The sequence below is a fragment of the Stegodyphus dumicola genome, chromosome 2, assembly GCF_044657685.1.
Source record: "Stegodyphus dumicola isolate Sdum_Otavi_A_Nest chromosome 2, ASM4465768v1".
Lineage (NCBI taxonomy): Eukaryota > Metazoa > Arthropoda > Arachnida > Araneae > Eresidae > Stegodyphus > Stegodyphus dumicola.
The window spans coordinates 116,974,354-116,997,472 of record NC_140769.1 but is presented as its reverse complement, the minus strand read 5'-3'; the positions used below and the strand labels follow the sequence as shown (position 1 = coordinate 116,997,472).

At 31.5% G+C, this 23,119-nt stretch overlaps 2 protein-coding genes across 3 annotated transcripts in view; one reads left to right on the top strand and one right to left on the bottom strand.

Annotated features, from left to right (window-relative positions):
* Window positions 1–3,242, bottom strand: part of LOC118202808 (GON-4-like protein) — a 177,436-nt gene extending 174,194 nt beyond the window's left edge. For both annotated transcript variants that reach the window (XM_085811076.1, XM_085811077.1), the window contains exons 1-2: window positions 2,710–3,242; window positions 2,458–2,604 (exon numbers count right to left, since the gene is read on the bottom strand). In XM_085811076.1, the coding sequence (XP_085667202.1) occupies window positions 2,458–2,604; window positions 2,710–3,075 (513 nt within the window). In that variant the 5' untranslated portion in view covers window positions 3,076–3,242. The remainder of the gene's footprint in view (window positions 1–2,457; window positions 2,605–2,709) is intronic.
* Window positions 3,243–3,699: 457 nt separating this feature from the next.
* LOC118182436 (G-rich sequence factor 1-like) overlaps window positions 3,700–23,119 on the top strand; it is a 59,565-nt gene continuing 40,145 nt past the window's right edge. Inside the window, exons 1-3 of the mRNA XM_035351780.2 lie at window positions 3,700–3,865; window positions 18,330–18,427; window positions 21,934–22,089. Of these exons, the coding sequence (XP_035207671.1) occupies window positions 3,858–3,865; window positions 18,330–18,427; window positions 21,934–22,089 (262 nt within the window). The 5' untranslated portion in view covers window positions 3,700–3,857. The remainder of the gene's footprint in view (window positions 3,866–18,329; window positions 18,428–21,933; window positions 22,090–23,119) is intronic.

Here is a 23,119-nt window from a genome sequence, read left to right as displayed (position 1 = left end):
TTTAAGTTGAAATAAACGTGCATGGAAATAATTTAAATATTTGATACTAAGTATTTGTAATGCTTGCGGTATGAATTCGTTGGTGACGTGTATAATGTAATAGATGATTTAGAGGTAAAAGTTTTTAGATATTTTATTTATTTTATATGTGGAAATGTTCATATTTGTAGAGGGTAAATACTTTTTTGCGATCAGGTAATTTCATATATGTTCTTTTTACCGGGTTTAAAGATTGAGAAAATTGTCATGTATTTTCGTGAAATTTTTCTAATTTATGAGAAAAAAGCAGTGTACATGGATATAGTGAAGAGTGTGCGCAATGCCATTTTTGTGCAATTCTGGGATGTTTTTTTAAGTAAAAATAAGTCGACGTGTACATGGTTTATGTGTAATGTGGCCTCAGAAAACATTGAAAAATTACCTGAAAACAAGAAAATAATTTTTAATTTGGTAAAAATATATTTCAATGTGCCCCTAGCAAAAATTGGCGACTGGCCAGCGAACCACAATTTTAAGTCACCTGCTACAACAGAAAACCAAAATAAAAAGTCAAAGAATTGCACAAAATCCATATCCTCCGACATATTGATCTATTTCCTCTTAAAAAAACATCAGAGAATTGAAGCTCAAATGTATTTTAAATCCCACCATGAAATAACATAAAAAAAGGAAATACATGTTATGGGTAGAGTAGACTTTAAGGTACCCCTTGTATTATGGTGAAGTTGTTGTTTAATTTATCGCCAAGTTGTCGTTTCATTTATGGTAGCCTGAGTAGTTGAATGTTATGGAAACCCTATTGTGACGTAATCGGGTGCATGATTCTTGGAATTTTTGAATCATGGGATGTTTTGTAAGTGTTTATGTGGTGTGTGTTGGTTTGATTCTTTAGAGAGTAGAATGGCCGAATGTAGTAATATTAATTTGAAGTTTCTGTACGACTTGGAGAGAAAGGGAAAAGAGCTTTAATTGACTGGTGTGTAAATGAAGGTTTACTTAGTAGCTATTATAAGTGTCCTGTATGTAGGAAGGATATGCGTCTAGTCGAATGTAAAAACCGTTTAGATGGATTTGAATGGGTTTGTAGGAAGAAAGGTTCAGATGGTCACTATGCGAAGCGTTCGATCAGAAAGAGTACCTGGTTTGAAAAAAGTCATTTGAGTATGATTGATATTTTGATTTTTACGTGGCTCTGGGTGTTCGAAGCGAATTCGAAAATCATAGTAAGTGAATATTTGCTTTTGGTAGTGCTTAAATGTATAAAATGTTTTTCCTTTCTTATGTTATTTTATTGTTTGGTTTAAAATGTATTTTATTGAGATTATGTATTTTTTGTGTAAGCCTATACTGTAGAATTTGGTGCTCCTTTGACTTTTTATGTGAAAATATATCGATGTGTACATGGACAAAGTAAAGGGAGTGCGCAACGAAATTCTGGGATTTTTTTAAAGTGAAAATATGTCGACGTGCACATGGATAAAGTGAAAAGAGTGCACAATGCCATTTTTGTGCAATTTGGGGATTTTTTTTAAGTGAAAATAAGTCAACGTGTACATGGATAAAGTCAAAGGAGTGTACAATGCCATTTTTGTGCAATTCGGGGATTTTTTTAAAGTGAAAATAAGTCGATGTGTACATATATACCGAGTTTGTGCAATTGTTTGTCTTGTTATTTTGTCTTTGTGCAGCGGCGATTTTTGTTGCAAAAATCGACGTTTCACAAGCCAAAATAACGAGTCATAAAATTGCACAAAATCGGTATCCATGTACCACCGAAAATCGCAAAGGGGTACCCTAAACTATACTTTTACCCATGTTATTAGATATACACACTACAAAAAGAAAATACTGATTTGCCATATTTAGAAATTTCTGAGCCTTCAGTCTGTGGCACATAAAATTCCTTAACAGCATCCAAAAACTTTCTAAACTAGAATATGCCTACTGCCGACACCCCATAAATTCACAAAAATAAGAGTCAAAAATATCTTCCGGAGTGCCAGACTGTTGGCGGCATTTCTTGCACAACCCATTAAAAGCCATCTGAACGATCTTTTTGTTCGACAATAAAATAAACCTACCTTTACATACCTGTCAATTAATGTTTTTTTCCCTTTTGTTCCCAATCGTACAGAAACTTCACATTAATCACACCACATACAGCTATTTTACGGTGTACAACACAAAATAAACAATGTACTTCCTAGACATCCAACGCAGAAATAAGCCCTTAAATTTTCCCATCAGTCATATTCCTCGCAATCATGCAACCAATCACGTCATAATAGGGTTTCCATGTCATTCAACTACTCAGGTTACCATAAATGAAACAACAACTTGGCAATAATCCAAGGGGCACCCTAAAATATAGACTAACCATTAATTTTAATACCAATACATTTTTTAAACATGTGAAGTGATATATGATACAGTGAAATGATAAATAAATTTCTTTACCACATGCTGTTTTTCTCGTAGTTCTTTAGCTTTTGACCTAGTTAACTTAGGCTCAAACACAGCTTCATCCAGTTCTTCATTTTCATTCAATTCAGATTTCATAGTGTTACGAACCATTGTCAGGACATATTCATTCGTAATAACATGCTGAAAAAAACATCTTGAGTTTCATTTAAAAAGTAATGTTCATCACAAAAATATAACAATACAATAAATATGCAATCCCCATTAAACAAAACGTATGGCACAAACCTTAAGAATACTTTTCACATGCTTTGAGGTTAATCTGTTTTTCGCTGCAGTTGCTTCTAACATACAATCGATTTCATCGCTCATTCCTTCTAGTACATGCGCTAGTTCCTCGGAATCTATATTTGGGCAATTTTTCAAATTGCTTTCACAGATGTTGGAAGAACCAGTTGAAACTGGAATATCAATTTCTTTACCTTGAGATAACATTGATTTGAGTCTTTTTCCACTTATTCCATCCTGATTGCTTTTGCGTTTCCCATTTTCGACACCGTGATGCTGAACACCAATGCACGGTAGTTCAGAATATTCTGAATCATCCAGAACTTCTTTTTTTATAACGACACTATTTTCTGAGTTTAAAGACATAGCGATTTTTAACACATTGCAGTGAAATATTTAAGCAAACATAAAATTGAACTCTACCTTACCATTAGTATGGATACCAATAATGTGATACAGATTAGCTGATTTTAAAAGAAAACATGCCTACTGTACAACCGCGTAGAGTTAAAGATTTATGTAAACAACTGCTCACTCTATTTAGTACTGCCATTCGTAAATTTAAATATTCAGAAAAATTCTTACAGTTAATAAACTAGTTCCAGTAATGTAACTTCATGCAATGCGATTATTCCCAAGGTTTTTAATTTGTGAATTATTAGTGTAAATTCTATTAATATATTACATAATAATAAAATTTATTTATGAATTTTATTAGATATTTAGAGTTAAACGAAATGTTATTTGAAATTATATTGATATTTAGAATTAAACGAACATTCGACACTTATAAGAAACATGTGCTGCCCTTTAGTTAAATTAAAACTCATATTTAAATTTAATATTTAATCATCTATTTTTTTAATTTGAATATTACGTATTTATCTTATCAGGAAACATTAATGTTCACATTCCTTTGTAAGCCTCAAGCTTGCTAAAGGTTAATAATTGTATGAGAGAAAATGGCAATTATGTTTTCGCTCTGCGCTTAACCGGTGATTTCTAATAGAATCGCCATTTCATTCTGTGTACTCTTAACTGTTTGCGAAAAGTGTTTAGTTTTATAATTAAATCAGAATATACATTTAAAAAGATTTGTATTCTGCTTTAGAATTCCAATTCATAGTTGAAAATTTTATATAACTGCCATGGACAGGTAAGTCTGCAACTTTTTTAAGTTCTTTGTTTAGTCATTGTTTGTGTGAAAAATTATGCATTGTTTGTATAGAAAATTGATTATGTCTGTTTATTTTACATCAGTATAGCATTTTTTATTAAAAGACTAATTAAATGTACTTGCCATTAACATGGTAATTAATTTTTGAATCCTTTTTATCGTTAAATATTTTACAGCTAATCAGGAATCAAATGGCTCGAAAGTTGCATGTTTGTTCAGTGCGAATAATATGATGTGATGTTGAATTCGACTCATAAATTTTACTATTTGTATATATAGAATAAAAATAGATCATTCTAATAATATGTTTTTGTGTATCAAAATGAATTTTCGTAATTATGCGGCAGATTTTATTGCCAGAAAAACTTTCCGTACACAAGGGGAAAACTTCAAAGTATTGAGAAACTCAATGCTAAAGAAACTACAACCTTTGAATTTTTTTAGCAGTTTTTTAATAGTCATTTTAATAACTTCAATACTTTTTTTATATATACAAGTTAACAAATTTTTTTAATAGAAAAGATTTCACTGAAAAAAACAAATATTATCTGTATTGCCGCTTTAGAATCTGCGAGTCGTTAGGGCATAAATTGAACCAGCTTTTTTGTGTCTTCCTTGGTTATTTTGTTCCATTCATTCATGCTAAAGATTCTGAACATTTCTTTAGAGGTTATGTGTTGCCTACACTCCAGTAAATGCCACAAATGTGCAGTGACGTTGAGGTTTGGGGATGGAACGATGTACAGTATTGCTGTTTTGTAGTATACAGCAGCCTCAACTTCACATTATGCACTGCATGCTTCAGTTAGTTGTCCTGCTAAAACCAGGAGTTCTTTCAAAAGTTCCAATTCCTACGTGCTTTGTTTCAAATTGTTTAAATAATCGGTAAAAGTTTACAATTAGTTGCCCCTTGCTTTTTAACGATTCTTTTTTGGTGCCAGGAAGACAATTTAAGGATGGCTGCTACACAAACCAAAATAAAAAGTCAAAGATTTGCATACACTTTGTGTCCATGTACACATTGATCTCTTTTCACTTTAAAAAAAATCTCAGAATTGCACAAACTGGGGATTGCGCACTGTTTAAATTTGTCATGTACACATTATTTTAAAAAAATCAGGAGGCTAAAGCAAAGTTACACTATCATGGTAACCAGAAATCCGATTTCATCTTTAAAATTTTACAAAAAATTGTCGCTAACCGAAGGGGCACCCAATTCTCAGGGATGTTTGTGCTCCGGGGAAACCCGATTTTGAACTTCGATACCCGGAAATTCCAGGGATCGTCATTCAAAAGGAAGTAGGAATGATAATGAATTATTTATTTTGATCTGGGTAGAAATGCCAGAAAACTGTGTTCATAATTAATAAGAATTTTTTTTTGTATTTTCTGTTTTCATTTATCTATCACAATGTTCAACATGAATAATAAAATTCACAAAATGTTAAAAGGCGAATAGCATTTCAAAAAGTGTATTCCAGGCTATAATGATTTTTAATCTACCAATTTATGTTCAAAAATATCTGCTATGATCACCATTTTTTATATAAATATTTAATATGACAGATTTTTATGTGAATAGTCCAGTAGTAGTTACCAGTACAGTAATAGTCCAATACATGCACATGTGTTTGTGGGGGTGTAATATGGAATTAGACTTTTGATAATGGTTACTACTAAAATTCATCACGACTCTACATTAATAAAAACACATTTGCAAGAAAACAATTAAAAACGAAAATTAAATAAATTCAAGTGTAAAATATTATTAACAGTACTTTTAGCCCTGAGAAAAGCTTTTTATGAGGTAAGCAAGCATAAATTGAAGAAAGAAATGGCAAATATTTAAAAACTAAAAAGCAACACTTGCTGAAAGCTGTTACAGGTACACTGGGCAAATGATAAAAAGTATTAATTTCAGAAATTAAAATAATATGTCTGATTGTTACTTTCTAACATTTAAATGTTCTAAAACTATCACAGATTACAAGCATGATCAATGCTTTCTTTACATTTTCTGCAGCTAACATTTACAACTTCCTTTCCATTCAAAGATTGTTAATGTATAATAATGCTAAGCATTTCATGAACTGATTTGTATAGAGTTAACTCTGAAATTTTTTAAATACATGCAGACAGATGTTAGTGGCAGGGGAGAAAAACAGATTCAAAAGTATGAACTATTTTAGCCTAGTAGACAATTTTTTATTGGCCATTTGCAAGTAGTTTAGCTTAAAATAAATTTTAGGCTGAAGGAAAAATGGAATTTGATGTGAGAGCATTATTACACTATGATTTTAAAGTGGGATTAAATCAAGAAGAATGCATTCAATATCTAAATTAGCATTTAGAAATGGAGATTCATCTCATGCTACTGTATTCAGATGGTTTACAGAATCTCGCAGAGGTCTCAACTCTCTTCAGGATGAAGAACACCCAGGAAGACCATTGTCGTCTGTAATCGCGGATAATATCTCTACCATACAGAAAATGTTAAGCAAAGATAATGACTACACCTCCCGAATGATATGCAGGGGTGTTTGTGCTCCGGGGAAACGCCGGAATTCTGGGGATCGTCGTTCAAAAGGAAGTAGGCATAATAATGAATTATTTATTTTTATCTGGGTAATTTTGTTTTTGAAAGCAGAAAACGCAAGGTCAGTGTGTGTGGTGAAATCTTTTCCTTTCTTTCTCCAAAGGCAGTGATAAAGCATGAAAAGGGGAAAACTTTTTTGTTCTTTCCTTATTGCCACTTATGACTCATTCTCCGGTTCTCGGACATTCTCTTCTGGATTCTTTTCGGCAAGTAGACGCGGCAGAAGAAAAAGGGAGAGACTTCGTTCGACCAGATGTGCGATCACGGGACTCTGGGTTCAAAGGTCTTATCTCACCTAGCGTGGCGCCAATAAGTAGAAAAGGGGGATTTGTCATTGATCGCTTCTCAACTTTTTTTTTCTCCGCTGTGTAAAATTTTTGTTTCGTTTATTGATGCACGTGTTAATTTTTCGTTTCGTTTATTGAAATATTTTTTTATTTATGTACGCAAGAGAATTTCACTATGAAATTTCTCGATATATATAGTGATATTATACAATTAGAAGAAAGAGGTGTCTGGAATGCATTTAGGTGGAATTGGATTGAACGGAGAGATGGTAATGGGAATACCATCGGCACATGGTGCAAGAAAATAAATGTTGCTGGACAAGCATATTGTGTTTTTTGTAACTCACTGCTGAAGTATGGTGGGGAAGGATTCAAGGCTTTCACAAATCATTCTAAAACTGTGACGCACATAAAATATTCAAGGTGCATTAGACATTCAATGACTTTAAGTAATTATGCCAATTCAAAAAATACTGATGACTTACTGGAGACTGATGCTCGGCCATTGGATATAGTGACAAGAAAAGCACGCCAAGAGGTATTAATAACTTCGTTTATCGCCGAGAATTCTCTTTCTTTCAATTTAGCTCCCAATTTAATTAACTCTGCAAACAGTTGAGCCGCGATCAGACGGCACTAAACTCGTTGGAAATGTCCAGGACTACTGCATGTTATAAAATGAAATATGGGCTCACAAAAACTATTAAGGAAAATATCATTTAAAGGAGACTCCATTTTCTCTAAATTTGGATGAAAGTACTAGCAATGCTCAAGAAAGTATACTGGCAATATTGGTGCAGTTTTATGACAACAATCAACATGAAGTTGTAGTTCATCATTTTGCATCTCTAAAGATGGGATCTTGCAATTCAGAAGCTGTTTTTAAAGCAGTTGTTAATACTAATGAATATAATAATATTCCATGGGCAAACATAATTAGTGTATTAATGGACTCATGTTACACCATGTGTGGAAAAAAAAAAGGGTGTTGAAACCAGACTACGATCAAACAAAGCACCCCACTTATTAGATATTGATGGTGACACATGTCACACAGCTAATAACTGTGCAAAAAAAATTGCTTCATGTTTTGAAAGATACTTAAAAAATTTGTTTGATGACATCTATTTTGATAGCGCTGCAGTAAAAGAGAAAATTTTTTCAAAATCTATGAATCCCTTGCCATTAAAAAACTTAGCCCTTGAAGAGACCAGACCATAGGTGGGTGTACATTTTATGTGTTTTGGAAAGAATCAAAGATCTGTGGAATGCTCTTATTGCATTTTATTTTCACTACTTGGATCAAACTGATAAAGGGGATTATTTTTCTTATGTTGAAACTGTATACATTAAAAGAAATATTTCTGCAGCTCAGAAAAAAATTGTTGAAGGGGTGTATTCTTACTTGCATTCCCAAACACTCACAAAGGATGCTTTAGCTTGGAAAAAAAGGAACTACTCTGATATGCGCCCTCAAGTCGGCAAATTTTTTGGCGAGAAACTTTACGCTGTCACATTACTATCTAAATTTTTTGTCTACATTTCGAAGTTTTAGCCTAAAATGTCTCCAAAAACGTGGTTTTTGCACATGCAAAAACTATGTTTTGAACACACGATTTAGCTAAAAATCCGAAACAAAAAATTTAGATAGCAAAAACGTGAAGTTTCTAACCAAAAATATTTGACAAGAATCCATGTACACAGCGACATGTTTTACCTTAAAAAAACATGTACGAATCTTATAATGTAGGCAATGAACAAATCTACAATCTACGCACACCTCGCTTTAATAAATTAACACAACAACAATAAATTTCAAAGAATACCATGTACACAGCATCCCTTTTTAACACTAAAAAAATTCTTCGAATTGCACAATTTAGGCAAGGAAGGAATCTACGCACTCCTCGCTTTAATAAAATAACGTAACAACAATAAATTTCAAATAATACCATGTACACAGTGTTCTGTTTCAACTTTAAAAAACATCTACGAATTGCACAGTATAGACACTAAACAACAAAATAAACTAAAATAAATTTCAAACAATTTGAAAAAACAACAATAACGACAGAAATTCATACTAAAGAACCAATGAACATAACATTCTACGAAATAAGAACAAGGATAAAATAAAATGCACTTACCATGAATTAATGCGTTTTCGAATAGCAGAAATATAAATTTCATACCGCCTTTAACATGCCGCCACGTAATCACTATCGTATTTACATGAGAGCCAGACACACTATCCAGAAAATTTATACTATGGTTCACAAATAAATAAAATCACAAATCCCTACTTCTATCATGCACTGCCATTAAAAATAATCTCCCAGACCCTCTTTTCACACTTTCAAATACCTACTACCCCTCAACAGGATAGCCACAATGATATTTCCTTTTGCCGAACTTCAACAACTACCATTTTATCTTTCTCTCCCATTTTCTCAGACACAGGCGAATCAACGAGCTCCAGCGAAAGATTTTTCAATGTCAACAGGGTTGCCATAGAACATGCAATCGTGCCAAAAACCGGCGCAGAACACATATCACCACATTTGGTGAAATTAGGGCGTATATTAGAGTTGTACCGAAAAAAGAATACTAAATGGGTTATTTGTTATGCAAAACAAAACTTTATTGCATATGGCATTATATTCAGCAGTATTACCAGAGTTCAACACATATGTTAAATTATTTGAAACAAAAAAAAACAATGCTTCATTTAATACATTCCAGTATTTATAAATTGATGGCAAAATTTTTCTCTTTTTTTATGAAGCCAGAAAATATCTTATAATGATTTATTAAATTATTATAAGTGCACATCTTATAATGATTTATTAAAGGTTGATGTCACAAATCCAGAATTCTATCTACCTAGCAAAGTAATATTTACTGGTGCAGAAGCTTCCACTCTCCTGAAGAAATTATCAAATCATCCAATAGCAAAAGAATTCCAAATTTCTCTGATGAAAGCTTATACTAATACAGCACAGCATATGAAACAGAAATTACCCCTTAAAAATTCATATCTAATTAGTTTTACAGCATTACATCCAGAGCTAAGAGGTAAAACCAGTACAATATTAGCTTTTGAAAAATGATCATCTTTTATGTCCCATATTTTTAGTGATAATGAAAAGTCAAAAGTAGAAGCTGAAATAAGGTTATACCAGAGTGATATTGATATCACCAAAGAAATGCTGTACACATCTGATGAAAGTGGAAATCAAGTCAAGTGTACAATTGATAAATATTGGTCTAAAATTTTTAATTTAAAAGATGATTTCACAAATGATTATAAGTATCCTACATTGGCTAAATTGGTCAAAGCCTGCCTTAGCTGCATCCATGGCCCATTAGTGGAAAGTGCACTCAACTTAATGGATACACTTGTCACTGACTATAGAACCTCTCTTAAGATTGATTCCCTAGATGCAGTGCAGACTATTAAGTATGATTTAATGGCTTCTAAAGAAACCTCATGTGAAAAATATGGCTAAAAAAATCCAATGACTGATCCAATTCACAAAGATCTCTTACTGAATATGAACAGAAGTTGGAAAACATATCAAAAGGACTTAAAAGCATGCATTTCGGATGAGTCACCTATAAAAGTCTCTGAAAAACCTTCTACATTAGCAGAAAGGCAAACTGCTTCTACCTCTGCATGTGCAGTTCTCAAGGAAATTTCTTCAACTGTAAATGAGGAAAATAAAAGTCAACCTTCCTGCAATTATGAAGTTCACCACAAAAGAAAGACAAGCCCACAAACATCAGAAAATAAAAAAAAGCAGAAGAAATTAGATAATTTTTTTAAAGAATTAATTCAGGTAATTTAAAATATTCACATAAAATGTAGTAGTTTATATGTTTGAAAATTTATGGTTATTAATTTTGCAAAAAAAGTAATTCATTGAACTTTTATAATTAGGTCATTCAATACTTCATAATTGTAATTTTTCATTTCTCTCCCCCCCCCCTTCTCGAAACTCCAAAATGTCGGTAGTAAGTCCATATAAGTTTCAGGGGATTTTTTTGGGGTCCCACAAACACCCCTGAATTCTACACTAGAGCCAAATAATCATAGTAATCCATCATGGACTCTAAACGAGTTTGCCAACTCTGCTTGCTGTATTTGGCCATTAATGCATTATTTTCTTTATCAAATGCAGTACCATTCTTATGCCATTCCAGCTTCATTCCCTTGATTCTAAACATGCAAAATTTGCTTTCATCTTGAGAGTAAGACTCTTTCCCCAAATATCTGGTCCTTATTTACATATTCATTAGTGAAATCTGTTAGTGTGTTTCTTCCTGTTGATATCCAATGTAGATGGCTTTATACGCACTGCACAGGCTCAATGTGCATTCTTTTGTATAACCAATGTGAACAGTATCTTCATGGCTATTCTTATCAGTTAAGATGGATTCCTCTGTTTTTAGATACCCGAATATGCAGCTAATATACTACATTGTAGCACAGAGCGTCTGGTTTTTCCTCATTCCCGCAGAAATTAAGAGTTCTGAATAAACTGCAACATATACTTAAGCTTATCGAGGGCCAATGCTAGATATCTTACTGCCTGATGCAGTCTCTGTGGGTCCTAAATTCTCGATGGATATGACCATACGGGCGTTGGTCTCAGTTTATGTGAATAACAAATCGCTGCTACTTTGGTAGACTGTTGCACGGATTTATGGCAATTTACGTTGCCGCGATTTTTACAAACGTCAGCCATCTTGAAAAACGATGTTTTTACGCATAGTAAAGTATTCGAAACTTTAAAAAAAAAATAAATATCGTTAAAAGTAATTGATTAAATTTTTGTTGAAAATGTCGTTTTTTAAGATGGCAGGCAAGTGTAAATAAATACATTTAGTATGAGTACTAAAGTAAGGTTATTATTACTTTCATATAGCAAAGAAGAGAATAAAAACGTTGTGCCAACGTTTAATTAGATTAAAATATTACTGAAATTGAATATCGAATTAAAAACCATCATACCAACATTTAAAAGAATAAGAATATTATTAAATTCAAATTCTTTAAAATACGTTATATAGAATATAATTAACATTAAAACATATGGACAATAATTATCTCAGCAATTTTTTAAAATAGTGTATTAATTTTTTTAACAAAAATTGAAGTATACAATTATAAAATAAAAGAAAAATATGTACTTACATTTTTTTAGTCATTTAACATGTTGTTTATTGATAAGTACCACAAAAAAAATCAGAATCATAATTTAGATAACATCTTTGAAGGAACTCGAAGATATGAATTAAATTTTAAAACGGCGCGGAAATGCACAAATTGTCAGTAACAAATCAGGGAGCTGATTACAGCTTGTTAATGCACAAATATTCGATAACCAATCAGAGAGCTTATTACATCACATCTAGAATTAAAATTATTTAAAAATTCATACATAATAAAATCATTTTTTTTAAATGCAAAATTAAATTGTATTTTAATATTAACAGCCATAAATAATGTTTAAAACATTAAATTAAATTTATACATATTAAAACCAATTACTTTTAAAGTAAGGTGATGTCATTGATTACATCATCCACAACATAAAATTTCATAAAATATTGATAAACAACAAAATTTTTATTTCAAATAAAAATGCAAAATTAAATTGATTTTTAATATTTCGAAGCCATAAATAATATTTAAAACACGGAATTTTTGCAAAATAAAACACTTTATTTTTTAAATAAAATGACAATAAAATATCAGTTACCATAAATAACTTATCCAGCAGTGGGTTTACCATAAGTTGTATTACTCGCCAAAAGGTAAATCGCCAAATTTCGTGTCACCGTCTACCAAAGTAGCACCAACAAATCAGTTATTCTTTATTCAAATAGCCTTAACTGTAATCTTTGGGTCTATGAGTATCACCAGCAAAATCATATTTTTAGCATATGTAAAGAAATTTTTAGTAAATTTTCCCCCGTCAACACTTTTTAGCACATTTAACTTAAATCTGTAATCATCATCATGTGTAATATCAACATAAAAGGTTACCACACTCCTTTATTATTCAATTACTAACATTAAAAAATTGTTTGTGTATCACTACATGAGTCATTACTCAAATTGCCATGTTTTTACAAACATGCGGTGGAATGTATCTATGTGGAATGTTTTGGTTTGAGATGTGTTCCAAACAGATACGCAGCAACGGAACCAAATTACTAATCATTCAAATTTCTGCTAAAATGATGTTCTTCAATAACAAGGTATTTTATTTAGTGCCGAAGTGAAATTAAGAATCCCAACTCTCCAGATGTTTTATTATGCGCATGCATAAAGCCTGCGAAAAAAAAATGGTGGTTTTGAGGTCTGAATTTTAGATCATTCTGGATAATGGACGTCCGGATTTCGGACTTTGTGCTGTCCCACTAAATTTGCTTATATTAAAAGAATAGGCAGACATTTGTCAGCAAACCGCCTTAAATTTGAAGGGGGAAATGTCATCATCCTTCCTTACGTTTTCCCTCCTGAAAAAGCATTAATAAGAATGATTAAAATCTCATTTTTTAGGAGAATCTGTATCGTATTCTACTGCGTATAAGGGTTAAAGTCAAAGATGTTATTTTGGGGGATGTATCCTTGTGTACTAGATAACAGACAACAGTTAACCCTTTCCGGCACGCTATTCTTTAAAGTTGGAATTTTACGAAAAATTTTTTAGACCTAGGAGAGTATGCAGGTATAACTTTACAAAGATTGCACAAACCGTTTCCATTTTGAGGTGTGTCCAGAGCAGGACTTAAAAGAGAAGGGCTAGCTTATAGAGCTTTTCCCCCTGAAACAGGCGGTGGGGAGTGATGACGTAGCCATAATAACACTGAGCGTGGAGATGCAACTGACAACATAGAAATTAGCGTTTTAAATCTGAAGAACCAGCGTTTAAAATGAGCTGTATGCGAAAGATGGCTATAATTTAGAAGAGATAATCTTACTGAGCTATAATTTAGAAGAAACTGCAGTATACATTTTACACTGAACATTAAAAAATTTAATAGTACTTACTCAGTTTTAAAACAGCAGATAAAATGCGCTACTCTTAGCATAAAGTTCCCTTTTTTTTTTTTCTTTAAATGCCTGTTTAATTCTAATCATTTCTTTATCTGCATGTTAACTAAGAGAACTGTACTGCTTCTAAGATAACTATAATAACAGCTGTTTAAAATTAATCAAAAAAATAACCTTAAATTGGCATAGTTTTCAAAATTTCTGCTGCTTGAGTTTCAGCCGAATTGTAAATTTTACATTGGCATATTTTTCTCCCGATTCAATATAACAACATATTTTTTTTTTAAATAATTTTGTAACTTAGGCTTACATTAATATTACATTTAAATAAATGCATTAAGATTATTATCTTAATTTGGACAAAACAACTTTACTCACAGTGCCTAAAAAAATTATTTAATTTTTCAGAAGTGGGGGTTAAGGAGGCAGGTTTTCTTATGCCAATTACTTTGTTATACTATTATATTTTATCTAGAATGCCAAGCTAGCACGCACATGATACAATAAAAATAACTTTAACAATAACTTAACAAAATTAGTTCTCATTTGAAATATGCTCTTCTAAAATGTCATCTAGAAATATTTCAAATCAAAACATTATATATGCTTTCTTGTACAGTCACAATGCAACTACAAGTTGTTGAAATATTATTTATTGGCTACCATATTCAAAGCAATGTACTTTTTTGCCTTTTGGAATGCATTTCTATTTAAGAAACGCATTCTACAGAGCTCTTATGACAGTGCAACGTGAAGTATTTTCACTAGTCCACCTGATTTTTTCTTTCTTTTCTAGCAATGCGTTAATCTGCGTCTTTGTAAAAATATGCTTTAGGGGTATCAAAAACCCCTATACCAACAATGTTAAATTGGCCATTTTCGATGTACCTTTCCTCAAAATCTGCTGTAGGTACAATCTTGAAATTTTTTCTGTAGATATACCTATCTGATTATACTGAAATGAGCTTTTGAAGCATTTTGAATTTTAGAGTAAATTACAGAATATTTTGTTAGGCATAGTAAAATTTAGCACTTTTCTCACACATAAAAATTTAAAAAAAAAATTCTTTTAAGTTTATTACAAAAAGCCCTCACTTCAGTAAATATTAGGGAACCTAATAAATAAGCCGTAAAAAGTTTAGATACCTGTGAGCAATAGTTCCTGAGAAAAAGCACATCGAATATAAAAATAATCTCGTTTGGAGAAAAACGCGTTTTTATGTAAAAATCCTCATTGCTCAAAGCAGTAGATGACAAATGAAAACTAGATTTTTAGAAAAGTAAAAGTGTAGAGAATTTGAAAATTCAAAAATTTGAAATCACAATTTTTTGAAGATTTACACCCCTTTAGACGTTTTTCCAAATTCCCCAATCTGTGCTGTTTTTTCCTAAATTTCGCGGGTAGAGTAGACTTTAAGGTACCCCTTGTATTATGGCGAAGTTGTTTCATTTATGGTAGCCTGACTAGTTGAATGTTATGGAAACCCTATTGTGACGTAATCGGGTGCATGGTTTTGGGAAATTTTGAATCATGGAATGTTTTGTAAGCGTTTTTGTGGTGTGTGTTAAAACCATTTAGATGGATTTGAATGGGTTTGTAGGAAGAAAGGTTCAGATGGTCACTATGTGAAGCTTTCGATCAGAAAAAGTACCTGGTTTGAAAAAAGTCATTTTAGTATGATTGATATTTTGATTTTTACGTGGCTCTGGGTGTACGAAGCGAACTCGAAAATCATGGTGACTATTTGCTTTTGGTAGTGCTTAAATGTATAACATGTTTTTCCTTTTTCATGTTATTTTATTGTTTTGTTTAAAATGTATTTTTTGTTTGCCTATATTGTAGAATTTGGTGCTCCTTTGACTTTTTAAGTGAAAATGTATCGATGTGTACATGGATAAAGTTAAAAGAGTGCACGATGCCATTTTTGTGCAATTTTGAGATTTTTTTTAAGTGAAAATAGGTCGACATGTGCATGGATAAAGTTAAAAGAGTGCACGATGCCATTTTTGTGCAATTTGGAGATTTTTTTTGAGTGAAAATAGGTCGACGTGTGCATGGATATAGTTAACGGAGTGCACAATGCCATTTATGTACAATTCTTTTTTTTTTTTTTTTTTTTTTAGTGAAAATAAGTTGATGTGTACATGGATACCGAGTTTGTGCAATTGTTTGTCTTGTTATTTTGGCTTTGTGTAATGGCGATTTTTTGCCAAAAATTGCCGCTTCGCAAGCCAAAATAAAGACTCAAAGAATTGCACAAAGTCGATATCCATGTACTGCCAAAAATCGCCGAGGGGTACCCTAAACTATACTTTTATCAATTTCGCTGTTTGGGATTTTAATTTCTGAATTTCCGATACAAATTTCTTTCTAGATGTCATCCACCTTCTTTCTCGCTGAGCAAACTTTCTAAAATTTTTCTTTTCTCTGTTTTTGAATATTTTATTACAATTTTCCAAGGATATTATTTTGTTCTTCAAATTATCAATACATTTTTGTTTATCTTTACACTTAAGTCATTCAGGGGGATTGTCACTTGTGAGTTTTATTTCAAAATCATTCACATTTGATGTATTATTGTCAGCTTCAATTTCGTTCTCTGCCTCAAAATAAATTTTCTTTAGGCTTAATTCGTGTAGTCTTTCAAAAGCACTATGCATTAATTTTCTTTTCAAATGTCTCCGATTTCGTTAAATATTACAGCATGTTGCTAAAGCACAAAAAGCCATATTACGTAAAAGATACTTTAAATGTAGAATTCAAAAGGAAAACTGACTAAAACTATATATCTACACAAATTATTAAATATTTGCATTATTAGAAAACAAATATGTATGATTAAAATTAATTTGGAATATGCGACCTCCAGAAAATAGTCTCGGTTAATCTTTGAATTATGGTAACTTGTCAGTTTTGGGCGAAAATTTGGCGACCAGCCCTGCTAGTTTGTTTTTATAAAGAAAGGGCCTCTTTTTTTTTTTTTTTTTTTTTTTTTTTAAATCAACATTTTTTTCCAACAATCTGCTAGCCAAATTACGCTTATGCTAGAACTTTTATGGAACAAAAGTGCTTAATCATGACGAAGATTAGGTGCGAAATTGGGAGAAAGTGCAGAATCGCCCACTGCTTGCCACGTTTTTAAGAATTGCACGTACACGGTATCATCCATGTACACGCCGACCTATTTTCACTTTAAAAAACATCCCAGAATTGCACAAAGATGGCATTGTGCGCACTCTTGACTTTATCCATGTACACTGCTAAAGTCCTAGCTAGTAACCTTTATTGTCTTACCAAAATGTCGCCAATCTACCTGTTACCATATTCCAAAGATTAGCCAACCCTCTCGTAACTAAATGAAACTACAGTTTTAAACATACGAAATCAAAGCAGGTGCAACACAGACACGTCAGATCACTTCCAGTTAACCCCTTCCATGAGGTTCGCGTAGGCAAAGAGTCGAACAAAGGAATGACCTAGCCCTGATTTATCCCTGGTCCAAAGCGAATGCACTGAGCCGCATGAGCTGTGATGGGTGAGCATTCCTGTGAAGCGCGTACTACAGTAAAATACTATGTCGGTGATTTAAAACAGTAGAATCTGATCTCTATAGAAGATTTAGCAGCAGGGTGCACCATGGGGAGGTCTGCTACTCTACCCCCCCCCCAAAAAAAACGGGGGAAATGAAACACTCATTGCTTCAGGAATGCTGAGGCCTCTTTTAAATTTATAAGAAAAATAATTAAAATACCATAATATTTACAATTAATTATTGACTTAAAAAAATAATTATTAAATATATATACAAATAAAAATCTACAGAAATCAAAACTAAGCAAATTATGCATGATGAAAGCAAGAGAAAAAAAAGAGTCTGCTCTTGCTGAAAATCATTAGCTAAGTGAAAACAAAGCACCGTGGTCTTCAAATTCCAAAACAGAAAAGAATAAAAACAAATATAAATAAATCTGTGACCAACTCTCACTTGACAGGCGCTACCAGTACTGTGTGTTTAGTTCGAACACACCATACACTGAAGGCCTCACTGCAATAAGATAAAAATTAAAAGTAATACAGAATAGGCAGATTAGCATACGGACAACAAAATTATATAAAGATTTTTTCATTGATATTCTTTGTATTTAAAAAAAAATCTGAAACATTTCTTTGAAAAATCAGTCTCTTTAAAAACAGAATATAGCTCAACGTTAATGATTTGTTTGTGTGGTGCTGCCCTCTATTATTCATAAAAGAGATTAAAAGTAACCATTAGTGTAGTTTTCGTGAGAGTTATCGATTATTTTCAGTGTCTAAAGAGGGAATATTTTTGGTGTGTTCACACTGTGCCGGAAAGGGTTAATATATTGATAAAACCAAGACTATGAAAAAGTATAATTAGTATCAAACATTGCTCGTATATATTTCATTTTTAATCTAAATAAGTATATTTACTAAGCATATATGACTTAATTCATTCAAAATATTCCTTTCAGAGCCAAAGAGGAATCTGAAGATTTTGATCCATTTGTTCTTCGTGTACGGGGTTTGCCATGGTCAGCCTCAAAGGATGACATTATCAAATTTTTCGATGGTAAACCTGTTTTCTTTTAACTATTATGTTGATATGTAAAATAATAATGATGTTTAAAAGAAATCATTGCATATTTTTTTCTAATCTAAATTCGCTAATTTTCACTAACTGTTAGAGAAATAGTATTTAATTTCAATACAGGTCTAAATATATTCCAGAAAAATGTATGCTTTATGCTGTAGAGATGAGTATATTTGTTCTTTTTGAAACTTTTTAGCAGGGCTGTGGAGTCGGTAGGGAAAATGATAGACTCCTGGACTCCCTCATATATAGATATATATATGTAAGCATATACACATACTTATTTTTTTAATATAAAAGTAGTAGTAGATGCTATAGAAAAAAATAATGGCAAAGCAAATTATTTATATTAATTAGCATTTATTATAAGATGGGAAAACTGGCATTAGTTATTTCTAAGAAACAGGACAACTTCGGCAAGATCTTTGTTGGTGGGCCATAGATCCGATTTCATAAACTTCAGAGCTGAGAAGAGTCTTTCCACACTAGCTTGAGTAGGAGGAAGAGATGTTGCTGTTAGGGCTACTTCTTTTAACTTTTCAGGATAGATTTTCATAGTTTCTGAAAGAGGTATCTTGCAAGCGCAGTGCAATCATATTTCTCTATTTCTTCAAAGGCTGTGTAGAAATCTTGGTTGTATTTTTTCATTTTTATATCTAAAGGCTCTTGGTTCTTTATTTTCATTTGCTTTTTTGCCTTAGCCTTTTCAGTATTATTCAATGCAGTTTGACTGTGCTGATTTGAACACTCCAGTTGTTCTGAGAATAATTTTATTTTTAATGAAAGTTCATGTATAGCTTTCTTTGCCTTTTTTAATTTGTTCGTCATCCAACAAAATTTGTTGTTTTGAATCTACATATACAGTACAAAGTCCGTCATCTGGACGTCCATTATCCGGAATGATCTATAATTCGGACCTCAAAGCCACAAACTTTACGCATGCGCATAAAGAATGCGCATACATTTCTCGCGTATGCTTTACACATGCGCTCGTTGAAACAAATAAATATTAAGCTCTCTTTTTTTTTTTTTTTTTTTTTTTTTTTTTTTTTTTTTTTTTTGTAAAATTTGATACTCTTTAGATAATAATTACTTTTTATTTCATAAATTACGGTTATAATTTGTGCATGCCATCTTACCAGATTTAAATTGATGATCTATAATCCGGAATCGCCGAAGTCCCGACGAGTCCGGAATACAGGCTTTGTACTGTATTGAACCAAGCAAGATCTTATTGACTAGCAAACTAGTTTCTCTTTTCTTCATTGAAGAAATTATTCCTTATGCAATAAACCTTCCATTTCAGAAAGAAAAACTTCACATTCTTCCATTCTCGCCTCCTGTCAATTCTTCAGATTGTAGCTTTTTTGTGGCTATATACGATGTAGAAAGAAGAGTTTCCAATTCTGCAAGATCATTCTGCAGTCTTTCTGTTAGTAAAACATTAATTAGAGTTGTCTACATTTTCTAACATTCTCATCTTCTGTTAATTCTTCAGATTGTAACTTTTTTATAACTATATACGGTGTTGTAAGAAGAGTTTCCAGTTCTGAAAGATCATTGCACAGTCCTTCTGTTATTGAAATATTAGGGTTATCTACATCTTCTAAAAAAGTTCTTAATTCTAACAACCTCTTTATCATAAAATATGTACTTCCTTATCACGTTGTTTGATCAATAATTGCTCCTTTTCCTGCTCACTTCCTAAGAACAGCATCAATTTTGGCAGTTCTTGCTGCTATTTCTGCTTACCTGAATTTACCAGTGAGATTTGTAACTAAACGGATCAGTTTAATCACTAATGGCAAATATCATATTCATCCTCCTTCCATATATTTATTAATATGTCAATAAAATAGAAAATAACTATTTATTAGGGCATATAGTCCATAAAAATAACTCAGTTGTAAATTTTTTTTCAATTCATTTTAATTTCATTTCAAATTCAAACTGTGCAATAAAAACTTGAGTCTTAGTCGACCTGTTTTTAGCGGCTCCAACTCCTTTTACCCCAAAATCTGCCCAACTCCACAGCCCTGGTTTTTAGGCAGTATAAATGATTAAAGCGTCGGTTATTATCTCTAAATTTTGATTGATTTCTGAAGTAGGTTTAGATAAATACCCAAATAGTCTAAAATTTCTACTTTAAACTGCATTAAGATTTTAAAATATGAAAATCTAAATATAAAAATTTTATAATAGGTATTGAAAAATAAAAGGCATTTTAATGTACTTTAAAGGGTGCTGTGTAAAAATAATAAATAAAACATTGGATACTAAGAAATTGACAGAAATAAGCTGTTGATATATTTCCTTTAAATTTAAGCTATCCTCTCGTTTTGTCTTAATTTAAATAAAAGTTCAATATTTTAGTAAGCTTTGTTTGGTATTTATCAAATTTGCTTCTTTGTAATTCATATTTTTTTAATAAAATCCTTATACCTTCTTTCTGTTTCATTATTTGTCTCTAACTGAAACAAGGAATGTTCTGTTTGAGATGACTAGTTTAACAGAATGTCTGGTGGCATAGCTAGTCAGTTGTCTTGGAGAGTATTTTCTGCATCTTATGAAAAAAAGTATAATTTTTATACAGTTCTAAAGATACCGATAGTAATTACTAATTAAAAATTAATATTATTATCTTGGTAAGAAATGAAATTCTCCAAAGTTTACATAAAATAAATTATGTGTGTAAAAATGTCAAACAGAAACTGATTTAATGTAAGCCCAAGGTAAATGAATTTAGATGGCTTAAAAAAGAAGCTGTGGTTTGTAAAAACTTTAAAAGACTAAATTTGAGTATATAGAATAAGTTAAACTTGCAAGGAAAGATTGATGTCTTTTCACAATAATTATTTAATAGAGCTCAGTTCGTGATCCCTGGGCACCATGGTTTGTTGTGAGGTCTCTTTTCTGAAAGTAAATAAAAGTGCTTATTTTTTAGAGGCTATGATAAAATTATGTCTTATGACAAGATTGAAATTTATTATTTACTGGATTTTCATTGTTTTTATTACTTCTGACTCTCTTCAAGTTTGCTAAAAAATATTAACACTGATACTGACAATTAATTATGAATTTTTTCTTTATGTGAGTGTCTTGTGTGTTACTAATTTTTATTACATTTTTAAAAAGTACTTCAAAATATACTCAGAATGGCATATTGAATGTTTTATGTGTATAGTGTGGCATTTGGTTTTAACATTTCATCAACAAAATAGGTTTTTTTTAATTAAAATGAAATAAATGTAATTATCTACTACTCATAACTCGCATTATTGTTTCAAAAGCACTCTTAAATATGTATGGAAGACTAGCACATCTATGTATATAAAATGAGACTCCACCAGAAAAAACTTTATTAACATAAATTTTAAATAAATATCAGTTTCATGAGTAGCACACTGAGTGTTTTAAGAAAAAGGAAAGTTAATCTAAACAGCTTTATGACATTTTGATGTATTAAAAAATTGTTTTATTTAAAGGTTGCAAGATTAAAAATGGTCCGAGTGGAATTCATCTAACTATGTCAAGGGAGGGACGACCAAGTGGTGAAGCTTATGTTGAATTTGAAACAGAGCAGGATACTGCTAAAGGACTTGAAAAAAATAATGAACATCTTGGTAGCAGATACATTGAAGGTATTCATATATTCTCCAAATTTTATTTCTTGTGTAGTAATAACATTTTATGTGGAACTAGTAACCAGGCTCAACTTTTATTTTCATGTGTAAGTGAAAAACATTCAGCAAAATTGTTTGACTTACAGACTTGCCTGATTTAATGGAGTATTTTCAATTTTTTTATCCCTTTCTCACCAGACAGTTTACAACATATTTCTCCAAACTTTCACTTATTTCCAAAATTTCTCGTGAAAGTTATTAGTTTAATTTAGTATTTCGTTATTTTAGCTCAAATCACTATTTCTGCCATCTGAAATCACTTTTTTCTTGTAACTAGCTGCTTGCATGGCCAGCTACCTAAAATAATTATTATAAAAAGAAGAAATACATAATTCATTTTAATAAGTTCAACGTGTTAATTTTGTAGGTGCAGTTAATTCACAAAAAATGTAAAGTCAATAAATAAAATGCAAATTCAGAATTTGAGTGTTCATAATGTGACAACTGTAGGTGCTGCTTTTCTTTCACGATGCAAGGAGCGCACATATAACACGCATTTATGTTGAAATACTAATGTTAATTACTTGGAAAAAATTATGAAGTAGATTTTATTCTTAAATTTGTTTTACAATTAACCTAAATATTCATTATGTTTAATAACAATGCATCCTTCTTGCAGATTTATTATATCCTTACAAATTGCAAAAGTGAAATTTTTATTTAGATACTTGCTTTAGTTTATTCAGTTCCTGTTTACGTGATAGATCCTTTTTTCATTGATGGCCCTAACAAGTACTATTTCCACATGCAGAAGTGTGTATGAAGCATTTTTAATTGTGAAATGTTTATTAACTGAACTTCGTACACTGGTTTCCAAAAATAGAGATAACTCATTCAAAAATAAGCCAATCCACGTATAAAATTTGAATATGTTGTCAAATAAGAATTGCTAAAACTGCTGTATTCAAATTAGTGGTACTGCAGTCAGAATGCATCATCTGCAAGGAGCATGAAATTGCATGTTTTAGAGAAAGCCAGGTAATTTCGC